The 15,800-nt window shown below is 43.8% G+C and overlaps 1 protein-coding gene across 2 annotated transcripts in view; it reads right to left on the bottom strand.

Moving 5' to 3' along the window:
- LOC136436211 (uncharacterized) overlaps positions 1–15,800 on the bottom strand; it is a 33,131-nt gene that overhangs the window by 6,175 nt on the left and 11,156 nt on the right. For both annotated transcript variants that reach the window (XM_066429994.1, XM_066429993.1), the window contains 3 exons: positions 13,992–14,132; positions 2,433–2,710; positions 1,658–1,964 (listed from right to left, as the gene is read on the bottom strand). In XM_066429994.1, the coding sequence (XP_066286091.1) occupies positions 1,658–1,964; positions 2,433–2,710; positions 13,992–14,132 (726 nt within the window). The remainder of the gene's footprint in view (positions 1–1,657; positions 1,965–2,432; positions 2,711–13,991; positions 14,133–15,800) is intronic.

Below are 15,800 nucleotides of genomic sequence, written 5' to 3'. Positions count from 1 at the left end.
GAGGAGAGTTGAGTTCTGTAATACCAAGGAGGTTTATACTGATAAAGTTATTCGTCAATCCATATAAGCTTTCGTGGAGTTGAGTTTTAATGAAGACGTATTGGCACGGGCAATCCCCAAAATGAATCCTCTAGATTTTCCTTTCTGTAAATGCAAAGTTGCAGCCCCATCTTATCGACTACCTCATTCATCAAACAAGAGTCCCAGATTGGGACATCGACAACATGATTAATGTTCACCGACCTACACATGCCGCGTTGACACAGCCGGGATCATAGTTCATCAAGTTAACCTGCCGATATCCATGTTAGTCTGATGCCATTAACCTCAACAACGCGGCATAGTCGTAGGCTCTACCAGCCTCCGCGGGTCGCTGGGAAAACAGTAGAAATTGGCCAAATAGAGTCAATTCTATGAAGGGAGTCGGCTACGGAGAGCGGGTCCAATATTGCAACTAGGCCTGCGAATGTAACCCTCCATGGCCAAAGTCTCCCGGCAAATATTCTCCCTATAGCCGGCGCGATTAGTCTGGTAGAGACTAGCATGGTAATGGTCGTCGTACGGTATGTCATACTTTTGGAATGGGGTTTAGGTACAGTCTGAACTGTCCTCACGACACAACAACATAAGTGTACCTCATATTTTCATCATTGACTTTCCGATAAACGGTACACGCGTATTGTACGAGACAGACTAAGGTCTAGGGTTTATTGGATTCGAGCAACTGTCACACTGAACTGGGCTGATTAGCGCATTGTTCAGCAAAGGCTGCTGTATCGCTAACTAGTTAAGTGCCCTATTTTTTGTGGGAACAGCAATATATCAATGTCAAAAGAGAAGTGGACCATTTGCCCATCATCAAGCTTGGTGGACAAAATAGTAAACTGCGACAGATCGAGAGTCGTGATATATTTGAAATCGTTATCTGACTGTATACATCTCCTAGGAACACTGCCGTGTAACATCAGCTGTAGCTGCGCGACACAAAACGTGTTCCCTCGCGCGTTTTGTTAGACAGTTGACGCAACGATCGGTTTGTAACATCTTGTTTCACTCCTGTCACTTAGCACGCAATCTGTCCATGCGAGGCCGCGGGGGGAAATAGGATGTATTGACCGTTTTTCTGCATTTAAACGATGACAATCAGTGCGTCTCCTCTGCGAATCTATCACCTAGGTTCTTCAGGATTTATCTTTACCGGCTCTGCATACAGTATCCGTACAGTGGAATTTGTGGGAAATGAAATCGAGACAATAAGGTTGATACTATCATCAACATTAAATAATCGGAATCTGTCCAGTAGCTGTAGAATTGATATAATTTATATGACTTTGTTCTAACATTGAACCCTCCAAAACTTATATCTTCCTCTCTCATTATAAATCCTAGATACTAGTAGCCTCTACCAGGCCTATGGGTGGATGGAAAGAGAAGAAATTGGCCATGTACCCAGATAACATGCAAGAGGAGTCAGCCTGAGGTGGCAAATTGTGCTCCCGCCCGGCTAATTCCTCATGACATGTTATCTGTCTATATGGCCACTTTCCACTCTTTCCATCCACTTTTAAAACCCGGGAGAGGCTATCTAGGATTTAGACTGAGACAGGAAGATGGCTAAGTCCTAGATAAAAGTGCACCAAAAAAGTATCTGCATCACCTCCATCAGGTCTGGCCATCGACGGTCCAGTCTGTGTAGTCGGGGTCTGCCCTCTCCTGGGCGTCCACGCCAGGTTGCCATGGTGAGGGTTCTCCCAGCCGCAGAACGGGTCGTCAGAGTTGTTGAAGAAGCATGACGTCACGATGACGCCGTCTGGCGACTCAAGGAGCGGCTCGACGGTGTAGCTGGTGACGTCATCCACGGTGGTGGAGGAGGCCAGGAGTCTGGAGGAGGGTGGGTCGTCGGCCCTGAGCTGGACGTCATCGATGGCCAGGGTGCCGTCGCCTCTTCTTCCCCTGATGAGGACCTGTAGCGTGAGAATCAAGTTCACATTTCAGTTGAATTACATGATTGTTCATGATCTTTTAGTGCATTGATGGCATCATAGCAAACTGATAAATGTCTAACTTGGTCTTCGACGTTGTTCGTTATAAACATGATTTTCATTCTGGTTTCTGATACATGTACCTTCCCCTATGACTTTTCAGTCTTTCACTTTACAAATTACACTTACAAAGTTTGAACCGCAAGACAAATGCAAAAACAAAAATCATGGTAACTCATAACCATATGAGTGAATAGAAGTTATCACTGCTTTTTGATAAGCTCCAAGCAGATGTACCGGTTGCAACTCCCTTTGGATAGTGGCAAGAGTGGCAAGACTGTATCGAAAGGGCGAAAACAGTATCCAACTGCCCCTGTTGGGTAGGGCCCATTGGATACTGTCTTGCCATCGGTAGATCTGCTTGGAGATTGACTGTTCCTATGCTCTTACCGTGAACACTTTGCAGCCTGAGTCCGGAGACACATACAGCCGGGCCTCCGCCCATCTCCGCCAGCTCGACCCCTCATAACTGGTCAGCGTCTCCGGCTTGCCCAGGTCCGGGTCCGAGGGTTCGCACAGCACCGACACGTTCAGGAAGGGGTAGGGCGGCTTGATGCTGTTGCTGTGCATGTAGTAGTGCACACTGATAACTGCGCTGTCCACGATGCGGAGCGGGGAGATTCTCAACACACTGTCCAGGTCAGATTCTACAACGGCAACGTGGCCTTCTGTAGACAAGAAAGGAGAGAAAAAAGACAAGTGATGTTAGTATAACTCATAGCCATAGAGGGAATAGTTTGTTTTGGAGTCTTCAATTATTATGATTTATAATAGTTATCTGGGTAAACAGTGTACAAGACTTCGAGTAGATTCCATTGAAATGTTTTGAGGAACCTGTTGTGGCATCTCATGATCGATGATCTTTACGCACGGCATTTCATCCCCTGATGTTATTTACATGAAAGTTCCTGTTTTTACTGCCTTAATGCTGCAGTAAAACACACTCTACGCTCGGACTGATTTTCCCGCCCCTACATTACCCCTGGTAGACCCTATTCCTGCGTCCCGTGCCAGGTATGTTGAGAATGCCGTGTAAAGGTCCTGGTTAGAACACACGGCACGCGACGAGCTGGGCGTTACCCGTCTGGTGAAAATTTCTGCCAAGTAGGTCGCCCTATAGTTTACATTAGAAGGTCACAAAACAGAGATAGCCCTGCTATCAGATGTTGTGGAAATAAGACCGGAAATTTGCCAGAATTCTTTGGTGGGCGATGTGGGGTAAGGGTCAGGTTGGCAGTAGATAGACATTTGAGTTTCTGATTGCCAAACTTTGGGTGTTCTCACGCTGTTGTGGCCCAAAGGTTTTTGCTATCCAGCCAACACCTAACTAGGACATCGCTACTTTCTACGTGTGCCGCTTTAGTTCACTGCACACTGTATTGTGGTTCATTTTGTAACATAACTTCCGGAACGAGATTTTTTGTGGACATTGCAACCTACGTTACCTTACGATTTAGTGATATGTTGAATATTTATAATACGTTTACTAATACGTGATGCTTTGCACAGTTATATTGTTTAACATTATCGACCTCCAGTCAAATTGTTATCTTCGACTCAGGGTTCTTGTGTAACATCTTCTGGTCAATTTTTCTGTGCATAACATAACGTAACTCCAAACGTTTAGGCCGCATGTCGTGACACGACTCCCATGATCGAACGCGTGCGAGCTCATGTTGGTTGCAGGATTGAAACTAGGCGTGCCCGGGAAACATAGCTTACTGTAAATCTTCAAATTTTCGCGGTGGTTTTCTTTTCGCGGTTTTCTCAGAGATGTCAACATGTCAATGACACCTCGAATAAGTCTTCCTTGTATTGCTACAGTTTCCACCGCGGAAACCGTATCCTTCCTCCTACCGCAAAATAAAACCATCGCTAAAGCAAAAGTAAATGGATTTACTACAATTGGCCTACGAGAGTGTGGGTGTGTCTCCTCCGCGGAACGTTTAAAAGCTTCGGACAAGCAGCGGAAGCATTTCCCCCTCCATGGTTGATAACATATGTAGGCAACAGTGTTCTAGCAGATTAAATAATCCATTCTCATCTCCCACAATCACGTTTGTTCCTGCGCAATAACGTTAGCTGTCAGTGCTGCTCACGGTGCGCGCGTGTTCGATTTCTAATGGCACGAGGTTTCCAACGTGCCGGGATTGAATTTATCGGTGTCGCCAGGGCGAGATTGGACTGCACGGGGGAGGTCAGTTATGGTTTCCAAGGCTGATAGGTCGAAGGTCCCACAATAGTCCAAGATATTACATAAAAGATACACTAGAACTTTTCTATTATCGTGTTATGGGACTAACTCTCGGAGAATAACATCAATGTGTTCCTATTTATTTCACTGTGTATGTCACTTACATGTTAGTTAGGTTTATGTTAAACGACCTGTATCTAGCCCCTCGGGGCACGAATGTACAATAAAGGTCTTCATTCATTCTTTCATTAACCTCTACCAGGCTCCACAAGTCGCTGGAAAAGTAAAGATTCGACAAATAGACAGATAACATACCAGAGGAGTTGGCTGGCCATGGAGTACAGTTTGCGACTATCATCACTATGTCCTTTTTGTGTGTATTCTGTCAAAAGTTTCCGCGTTTCGGTAAGAAGAAATCCGTTATAGGGCAACTTAAGCATGGATACTTGTGTACTGATACATATTCATGTGCACCACCACTTTTCCAAACCAGGCTGGTTCACTCCCTAACCTCCCCCAACTGAAAGTGACGTCTCCAAACAGAGCCCATGATATATTTGTAAGCTTGCTGTTGCGACATTTGGCACCCAACCGACACTTCGGTTCACACGTAGTGCCTGATGGATACGCGTGGTCCTGAGTAATGATCTCAGTCAATATCCGAGGTCCCTCCTAAATAGGTTCACTCCCGTGTGTTAATTGGGTGTTGGCTCGCCCTGACCTCGCCTCCGGTGCGCGGAGAATGTTGGGTGCTCTTCAGATGGACAAGATATGGGCGGGGATCTCTGAGATGAGCCAGGGATAGACATGCCCTTCTCTCATGCCCGTCGGTGTCTTTTGACTGTGTGAAAGTGTACGCACGAAAAATGGCGTTTGGATGGGGGGGGGGGGGGGGGGAAATGGTTGACCTAGCGGATAGTCACAAACCACGTCCCACAGGTCCACACAAATGGGTGTATTTGATTCAACTTGTAAATTTAAGTAAATAAGGTTATTGTGGTGCATTACTACTCTCCAAGCAGAGGTTGGTGGGGAAGACTGTGACCTACTTATCATATGCCCCGTTTTTTGTCCGCTCACCCCACCAAAACGGGGCATATGATAAAAAGGTCACAATCTTCCCCACCAACCTCTGTTTGGAGAGTAGTGCATTACACCTTCTTAACCATTCGATTTTTGCAGCTCATTTCCGTTGCTACAGGAAGGAGCGCCATTGGGGACACAAGTAAGAACTTAGCCTTCAAACACCAAAACTTTCGACCGCTCTGGGGCATGAGACACCGATCTGGTGGGCAAAGCGGAACCATGACTCAAGGTACCTTATCCTTACACATAGTCCAAGTAATGTAATCTCAACACATCTGTTATTGTCATTTCAAACTTTATGAGGCCGATATAATATAGGAATTTCTATGTATAACACAAACTCTCCCAACCGTTGCTGCGCCACTCCTGACTTTCTCAACTTTGCCTTGATCCCAAATTTCCCTCCTCAACAACTCTGCCCTTGGAAGTGGAAACAGACGAATGTGATTTCCACCTTCACCTTCAATAATTTCCAGACTCAGTTTTCATTTCCACTCTGCCGTGGGCTACTTCCTATGTTTACAGTTTCCCGTGACACAAACCTTAGCTTTCAGCCTTTGTTATAACGTATTCAAGTGGAAACAGGTACTGTAGGATCTTGAGTTTCCACCACCATCTGTAGACCGGCAGTAGTCTCTACAAGACTCCACGGTATATATAAGAAAAGAGCTTTTTAAAGAAGCCTCCAAAACTTACCACAATTTCCAAACATTTACTGATGAAAATAAAACTAGAACCTTGTTGACCTCCCAAAACCCACTCATTACAAAAAAAGTGGGACACTTCGTCTTCCACTGCTTCCAAAAAAGAATTCAAACCCAAAAAGCGTAGATTGTATTCCGTAGTAGTTTTTAGAATAGCCATGTGTTCTACTAGTCAACATTGTTAACTCTCACTATCTGTACAGTATACCATTGCTATGTATTGTTTCATGTTGCAATTAGCCTTCGGGCAAGAACTTGCAAATAAAATTATTATATAATAATGATTAACCCCACTCGATTGTAACACCATATCGAAGACTTATGCTAGCCCTTATTGCAATAGTAATCAGGATGTTAAGTTTTACCCTATATTCTGTATTTTGTACTATGTTTAATAGTTGTTGTCATACATTGCACCGTGTACAATTGCCGTGCAATAAAGTTCTTCTTCTTGTGCATGTAATAGTAGAAATTGGACAAACAGACTGACTGATACCCCAGAGGAGCAGCCAGCCAAAGAGTTACAATATTCAACCCACAGCATATCTATTCTTCAGTCTACAATTTCTTCTATTTTTTCCAGAAACCCATTTTGTTAGCCTCCGCAGCAGGCTTTAACCAGCCTTTTGGGGGGGCTAAATAATACACTTTTTTTGCCGCCAGCCCGTAACCATCAGCCACGCCGTAACTACAGATAGTTACAGGGTGGCTGATGGTTACGGGCTGGCGGCAAAAAGTGTATTATTTAGCCCCCCAAAAAAGGCCGGTTATAGCCTGCTATGGAGGCTACCATTTTGTATCTTCTATATTTTTCGGAGTCTGGTAGACCGACAGGGTCGGATCTGTCGTCGCGCCATGGACAGTGTTTCCGCCGGACTGATACTGTGATCAGAATCATCAGATAGAGCCTCCTACATTTCCTGACTCACGACGTTCCTCTGGGATCTACAGCTAAAGAGTCGGATTAGATAAACCATGCACGCTACTTGTGACCTTGTGAACAAAAAATCGGCAGGAATTTTAGTTTGTATCAATTCAAAGTGTTAAGATAGGATAGCATCTAATCTCCAAGCAGATGTTGCAGTCGGACTTGTTTCGAATGTATTTGGAGGTGTTTACGTTTTTTTAGGTGCGCGCTTTTAACAGATATCCAACATCTGCTTGAAGATTAGATAGCCCCTAGAGCAGGTTCCATGGACGGCACGCGATCAGACCCCGGCAGCAGTAAGAAAACTCGTGTTAACAAGAAAACAGCACATGATAAGTGATATTAAGCCCCAAAAGCACCAGACTGTTGTGGAGGCTAGGTAATCTCCAAGCAGATCTACCGGTATCCAAGACAGTATCAAAAGGGCCCAAACAGCCATCCGATTACTACCTAGCCTGGAATCCAAACCTATTACAGCTCCCGAGTCTCCTCTCCGCAAATAGGAGAGGAGACTCGGGAGCTACAATAGGTTTGGATTCCAGGCTAATTACTACCGTGGCTCCTACACTCGCTACCCCGAAGATTCTGTCAGCGAGTAGCGAGTGTAGGAGCCCCGGTAGTAATCGAATGGCATCCAGGCAGTATATCCAACTGGCCACCGGGAGCATTATGGACACTCAGTCACTGCCTTGGCCTCATAACGATTCTGCCTCCGGAAGATCTGCTTGGAGATTAGGGGTTACGATTGGATTTCTCAAAACACACTCTTCGTCTTTTAGCAATTACTCTCGCCCGGGGCCAAACATTCCTTCATATGATGTTTCAAGTCGGATGTTTCAACTTAGTCGAGCCGCCCACCCATAGGGACGGGGCTAAGGTGAAGCGCAGGTGGAAAGGTGTAAGGTGAGAAAATGTATACACAGCAAAGCAACTGTTTCTAATAGGAGAGAACGAAATACTGCGTGTCAACCTATTCTATTGAGGTAAACACGCTAAACAGTCACCAAACCTTAGTCGTCTGAAACTAAAAGATATAGACGGTTCCTATACAGAATACTTTCTAACGGGAACTTGAAATACATGAAATACCTTGTTTCTGTCATTTGTTTGGTAAGAAGTCAGGGCGGTGTAAAGTGATATATAAGGATGTGCCAACAACAAGTCGACTGACTGAAACCAACTGTTGTTTTGTCACCAAGAAATCCCCGGAGTTCAACCTTTTAAGCCAGAGCACTGTGACTCATGTAACGTTTGTGCCAAACCGCTAGTATGTTTCTTGGCTAAAAGATCGCGACAGGTCTGTGCTCTATCATACCGCGCTATCCTTGTTACATTTTGTACTACAAACTACCAACAAGTCCCGTTTCCTGGCAAGATAAACCATGAACATACCACACAGGCGGCCAAGTTCACGTCATGACCCTTTCAGCGCTAATCTAACACAGAGGGAGGGTCAAGTTCAATGACGGCCGCGCCGACAGCCGAGGGTGCCCGAAGACGGATGACTTGGCCTTCCGCCCGAACTGTTCCTGTCTGAGATAAAGTGGCATGAGGCAGACGGCGGCGTGGCGCGATGTTGAAGTGCGAAGTATATCACAGGTCCCGTGCAGAGCTAGCCTGGTCCCCAGTCTCTTCAGGTCGGCTTAGGTGTGTTTTACCGGGCCCAGTCTGCAATATTGACCCGTTTCTGCCTTCTTAGCTGCCGTATAGAGTTTCGTAGCCATCGTAGTTACGGTGGCGAGCTAATTTAATCCAAGGCCGTAAAGAACACCCCGAGCGGGATGAGCTGTCTGGGCGGGCGGGGGTCACTTCAAGGGCCGTAGACTACGGCCCTTGAAGTGACCCCCGCCCGCCCAGACAGTACTAGAGATATCGGGGAGCCACCGAGGGTATGGATTCCAGGCTAGTGCAGAGCGCGATTACGACCTGTGGGTAGCAGGCGGCAGCTATATACCGCTCAAGTAATGAGGGTTTGAACCAATCCATTCAATTCTGTCAGTTCTACCAGAAGCGGCAGCAACACAAGGGAACTCCCCTTGATGAGAACACTCCTAGGGGATAGCTGGTTAGACCAAATATAGAAACCGCGCGTTTTATCGCTGTCACCAGTCATAGGGGACTTCTTTTTTCTGTACACCATTTGTATCCATCTATAAATTCCGTCGAAAAAAAGATAACTACATATAGCTATCACATTGTACTGTACAAACATGAGTTCGGAGACGGACCCCATAACTTCATGAAATATTTAGAGCTTTTGTAAATTTCTTGTTCAACTATTGGTTATGCAAATAAGGTTGTAATAAGCATAGTCTATTTTACTTGATGATCTTCTCTAACCAAGTTACATATACATTTCATGTTGTAACTTCCTATCCTTTCGCAGAATTTCATTATGAGCGCTGAGGCGCACGTGTTGGTGTACTGAGTCACCAGTACTGAGTATTCCAGGTTTGATCACCTAGTCAGACGAACCCTTAACAACACCAACACGCAGCCATGCCAGACCTTTCAACCTAGGATTGATGTGTTCGAAAACTCGTATTTTCCTAGAACGATCGTAGAGTGGAACTCGTTACAACCAAGTACCGTGGAAGCATCCTTATTAGACAGCTTTAAACAATGCATGCAGTTAAATATGCGAAGGCTAGACGTGACAGGTCGTTTGGCGTAATATAATAACCAGCTGCTGCTGCGCCGCGTGCCTGCGAAGCTGGTGTGTTACGACGAATGGCGGTTATACCGGCTATATATATAAAGATACAGAGTACTTGAACTTTGGTAACGTTACAAGTGTTTCAGACTTGATGATAACACCGTTTACTCTGACGTGGGGAACAGCAATCACCACTGGCTGTCACGCCCGTATTGTCAGCACATGGGGAGGCAAGAACTAGCATTATAAAACAAATGTCTCCTTGAAACCTTTAGTTTCACCTTATGTAAGTAAGATGAGTCTACACTCTACACCCACGAGGGGAAGGCTATGGCGGCGTAACTGAATATGCAGCTGTGTTGATAGACGCATGCGCAGAGCAACGGATAAAACATGCCACATCGTACTAGTAGAGATACTGAAGAATTATGTCTTGTTTTCCGCAAAAAAATACATGTATAAGATATATAACTAGCCGATGCAAACGCTTTTGAGCTTTCGTAACAAAGATTTGATGATCAATACGAAACAAACCAAAAGCCATTTTCTTATGCATTAATTTCGGGGTCACGTTCCTTGTACCGTCTACTTTGTTTGATGTGGACATCCAACAACTTACAAATGGGGCACACCGTACACATAGACTTCAAAGAGTATTTTGTATTTCCCCCCGGACGGCATGTCGATTCAATCAGAAGTTGTTGAGGAAGAAGAAGTCCCAATGCGGATGTATTCCTCTGTCGCTTGGACAATCGCCAGGGCAAACATGTCCCGGATGTAGCCGCCATCTTTGAAATATTGGAACTAGTGTCGAAAATGATAAAAGGCATAAAACCTTGGGACGTTAATAAGAAAATTAAACCTTTTGATCTACGACACGTTCTAGCAAAAATTCATTACTGACAAGCATAGTGTGTACGTGGTGGTGCCAATGCCAGAGTATAGCGGGCGGGAGGATCGAAAATTGGGATGGTTTTCCGACATAAGTGGTTTGGATTGTTCTGTTTGTACGTTTTGACCTGTCCTAGTTCCTGCATCCATTTACGTTTCAACTCTCAACTAAGGGATTATCTCTGTTGCACTGGGAGTGCAAAACACGGAAAACACGACAGCTTGGGGTCGAACGTGTATCGATTTTATTGTCCGGAGTGCACGCGCTAGGTCTGTAGGAAACACACGGGACCGGGCAGTTCAACACAACAATAAATTGTTTTCGACGCAAGAGCGCCGGGCGAAGCAAAGTGGTTTCTGGCTCACCCTAGCCCTATTGGGTTCGATATCACAGAATAATAATAGATAGGGGCGCTTATCGTAACTTTGCCTAAGCCTGTTAGTTGATTGCCTCCAGATAAATTTGTATCTTAAGCCTAGAAAAATGTGATTCAACGCGACATATACATGTAACCCTAATCCCACGTATTTGTAAAATGTAATCAAAATGGAAAAAAAAGCACGGCCTGCCAACATGTCATCAACGTAAAGCGAAAAATAGCATCCTGCTATTTACAATTACAATTACAGTGTGCTATTATATAAATGTAATCAAAAAAGAAATATAACACGGGCCATTGGTGTTCAATTTTTGTTGGCTGCATAATGCATGCCAACCTGTCTCGTGGCTCCTGATTGCTTTTTGCGCGATTAGTCTACGTGTGGAACGTAATGTATACATTAAACTCCGTCCCACCTAACGTTACATGGCTCACATCTCGTGTGCCACATACCAACTTTGATTAAAAAAGGGGCCAGGTGTTCGTCGTACGATATTTTTTACGACAGGAAATTTAGGGCAGTTTTGAGGACAGTCGTGGTACTCGATATCGTGTTTTGTGACGTAAAATGTTGCTGTTGTCGACGGTTGGTGTCTAATCTCCAAGCAGATGTGGAGAGGCTAAATCGTTGTAACGTTTCTCAAATCGGCTCCACGGAGCACCTGGTCTTTTTACGGTGCTCCGTGGAACCGGGAGCTTGAGAAACGTTGCGATTTTGCATCTCTACATCTGCTTGGAGATTAGGCCCTGTCACAGCCTCGTCGAAAACAACTACTAGTACCACAAAAAAAATGGATGACGATTGTGACCGTGGCTGAAGTGAACAGCAGGCGATGCCGAGTGCACATAATTGATTTTCCGCCGAAAGAATAACACGTCCGCCTTTGGGAACGTTTAAAAGCTTCCGACAGGTTGGGAAGCATTTCTATTGGAATTGCAATTTGGCACGCAGTGTTTTGATTGATTACGTGGAAGTTTTTCTCTCAACTTGAGAATGCGGATGTACTTCAGGTTTAACTGTAAATAAATCAATAAATGGCAATAAAATTGCCGTATATTCTTTTACAGGCGAGACAAAAAGCTGCATAGTTGTATAATCTGACAACATTAAAAAATCCTTTTGTTATATCCGACAATTTATAGTCGACAGAATTCCTATTAATCTAGAAAGAATGCCAGCCCTGAAGAATTGGTCTATGATTCAATATCCGTTCTCCAAAAAGAACTCAATGTATGTCTTAAGATGTCACGAACATTTTGCGTTTCTTTGTCATGCACAGGAAACAAAATCCCCAACTTTTACAGCGCAGTCGGCTCCACAATCAATACTTGGACAGATGTGCTTATTCATCTGAAAACAAAACTGACACAGATATCAATTACCTCGCAACGGTTCGAAATGAAAACCCAATCATCTCAAAACACGGGCTTTAGCGTGCTCAGCTCGAGTGCCAATTGATCCAATATAACGCCGTGCAGTCGTCGATATCTATCTCGGAGAGCAGTAAACTTCCAGGCGAACCTTTATATTGTTACACTAATAGCAATACGGACTTACGGACCGTGGAGACGACTGTGTATAGGGGTATCGATAAATCTTGTAAGGAGGTAGGTTTTACGCTCCCGACATTTAAAGTACCTTCATTACGAGGGCATTCATCCCTTAGGCCATCTACTAACAGGCCAGCTAAGCTACGATATTGAATCTGCCCTGTGCCAGCGCACGGAAAACGTTCGGTTGGTAAGTTTTATGAACTGCTGGTGTAAGGGTGTACTGTTCAAACGTGCCTAACACAAGAAAGCGTTCTTTTCATCGACATAAAATATATGCTGTAATAACGGTTCGTGCCCTTGAAAATTTCAATTATGCAAATGTATGACATCACATCACGCATTCCGACATGCGCGGTTATGAAGAATGGTCCCCAAGACGACTAGAGCTCATTTCATCCAGAAACACAATGTTAGTTTAATACACCCATTTCTAACGATGGGTCTCATAGGCGTAATAAAGGTTTCTGCTATAATTGCACACAGGTTAGATGATTTCTGGTGTGCCGTTGTGTCGATTGTAAGCACACCTGTCCCGATTTCAAGGTACATTTACCCCACCTGCGTGTAACAGTCGCAGTTATTGGAACTGTAATCTCTTTGTTACTGTTGTTGATCAGAGTGGGTATAGGACCCTACCCAGTAACTATTTGTCCAGCCCTCTCGCACCCGGACAGTTTCATTATGTTGAACCACGGCACGCATGTACTTGGCGCAGCGAGTATGTTCACACGCAGCAAAGTAAGCCACGTAATCTATGACGTATTTACACCAAACAAAAAGCTATTACACCCTTAATCACATGCAATCCCACATCAGATCCCGTCTTATATTAGGATCACATAGGTAAAATATTTCTCTACATTTTCGCGCAAGTTTACAAGTGCCATGGTGACGTAGTTTATTTTTCTTTCTTTGTATCTTTCTTCTCCCTTTCCATATTCCGCCATCCCCCTCCCTCTCTCTCTCTCAACAATTTCCTTCGTCTGAAAGGTCAGTCTAAGATACTGCACCATAGCAAGAATGGTGCAATATTTGGCCTGGAGTTCCTCAAGGTGGAGTATTGGGTCCCCCTTTGTGTTGCTTATACCAATGGCATTGTTTGTTTATTTATTTATTTTACCAGGGGGTACATATAGCCTGAAGGCGTTTTTCAATGTGCCCTGGGATTTACATCAACTCAAAGTTACAACAAAAGTAACAAAAAAGTTGCGCAAATCACTAAATGATACAAAACCAAAATAACATATACTGTACATAGAATCATACCATCAAATAAGTGAAACAAAGGTGTATTCTTTGTATCATTGTTAGAATTTTGAGTCACCTTGGTTGACCAAGCATTTAGTTATTTACCGGTTATTGTTATGTTGACCCCTTGACATGCCCTCATCTCGACCTCTAAAAAAAGCGGCCTAGATGGTCGATCAGAGTTTTTTTCGAGAATAAATAAAGGCACAAACAAACAAACAAACCTTAACAAACTAGTTTCTTAACGATTTCTCTACACTGATGACAACTTTGTCGTTGGGAAATAAAGCACACAGTATCGCTCTCACCTGTGCTGTTTGTGGTGTGGTCTCCGCTGATGTCCACCTCCCCTGTGGTCTTGACTGACCATCCGTTGTTGGGCGGTAATGTACAGAACCCCGGTGTAGCTTCCTCCTCGTATGTGCACTTAAACGTGGACGTCCTCGTACCTGTGGTAGGGTATATATATATATATAGTCAGTCAGTCTCTATAGAGGTATAGGGTATAGGTATAGGGCACATGGAATTATCAAAGTATGCAAAAGTACTAAAGCTAGCAATAATCTAGCCTGGATGCCAGACCCCCAATCTCTAACATATCTATCGTATCATACCCAAACGATAGATATGTTAGAGATTGGGGGTCTGACATCCAGGCTATGCAATAATCTTAAATAAGTGACAATGTACAAGGAGCTTATATGGAGACATCTGTTGTACCTCTGTATAGATTGTTTCAATGGTGTATTTACATGTTCATCTTTTAATTACATTCTAGTGCCACATCTGCCTTGTTTTCCTGGGTTGGTGCCTTCGAAACACAGTTGAAAGCCAAAGCAAAAACCTCCTTGCAATATACGATAGGATGTTTGTATTCTTTTAAATACAAAAGTATTTCTATTAATCAGAACAATGTAATGCTGATGCATTAAACACCAATACGATTATTCATTCCAACTCACTACGGGTGTCCAACCTTTTTCACATTGCGATGTAAATTGAGTTCTGTGCTGAGACCACTTAAATTGGACTTCTGTTTCGTACCTCATATTTAATGTAATATGTACTTCCGTTTTTCAGTATTTCTGTTCATTTGAGATCGATGATCACTACCTCAGCTATTCTGTGTGCCCACAAAGCAATGAATATATTCATGAGTACGTCGCTATCAGTTATTGTAAATTCAAAATTGAAGCACTCTTATTCTATATAACCTCCTTGCTCTTATCAAGGGTATTTGGTAAGTAGGTCTTCCTCTGGGATATTCGCGTAGCAATCATTTAAAAACATGCCCCCCATGTCGGTACGTCGTGATTATATGTTACGAAATAACAATTAACCAAAACTAAAAATAACCTACCATTTCATTTCACATATTGTGCCCTTGTCTAAATTAGTATTTCAGATATGATTTTTTTTCTGGCCCAATCATGATAAGCGCCCACTGGGGGATACTCCGTAACACCCCTAGGGACCCTGTAGACAACGCCTGAGTACAGTACTTATCAATAATACATACTCTTCATAGTCTTAATCCGTGTTCCAGAGTTCCTGTTTATTCTCTTCATTACAAGGGAGCCTTTGGGCGTTTCCCGTCAAACCAGCGGCTTCAGTCGCGGTGACATTTCAGTGAACTTGTGATTAATTTTCGTTCGACTCATTTTTTTTTCTAGCCTCGGCCCGGCCAGCAATAAGAAGAAAAAAAATGTAATACACATGTAGTATAAAAACTGTAACTTGAAAAAGAAAACAGCCGGGAAGAGTCTGCATCGGAGGCTATTTTTTTTCTACATGAGCGAACCTTTAAGTGATTCGCTTTCTCCGAGAAAGTTAGAGAATGTACTAATCAAAAATTTCTTTCCTATCGTTTTTGGTCAAGCCACTGAACGACAAGTTTTCCATTTTAAATATATATATATATACATATGAAATGTTTGTGGTGAAAGGAAAGCTGTTAACGACCTTATCTCCGAGCAGATGTAGGGAGGGGAAAATCGTACCGTTTCTGATTCGGCTCAAGCTCCCAGTTTATCGCAGCAACGGGCCTTTATATAGAAAGGCTCAGTGGACCCAACTTGGTGGAACTGGAGCTTGAGAAACGTGCGATTTTGCCTTTC

This window comes from Branchiostoma lanceolatum, chromosome 6 (genome assembly GCF_035083965.1).
Source record: "Branchiostoma lanceolatum isolate klBraLanc5 chromosome 6, klBraLanc5.hap2, whole genome shotgun sequence".
In the NCBI taxonomy this organism is placed as follows: Eukaryota; Metazoa; Chordata; class Leptocardii; order Amphioxiformes; family Branchiostomatidae; genus Branchiostoma; species Branchiostoma lanceolatum.
Note: the sequence above shows the minus strand (reverse complement) of the source record. Positions and strands in the feature narration are given on the sequence as shown.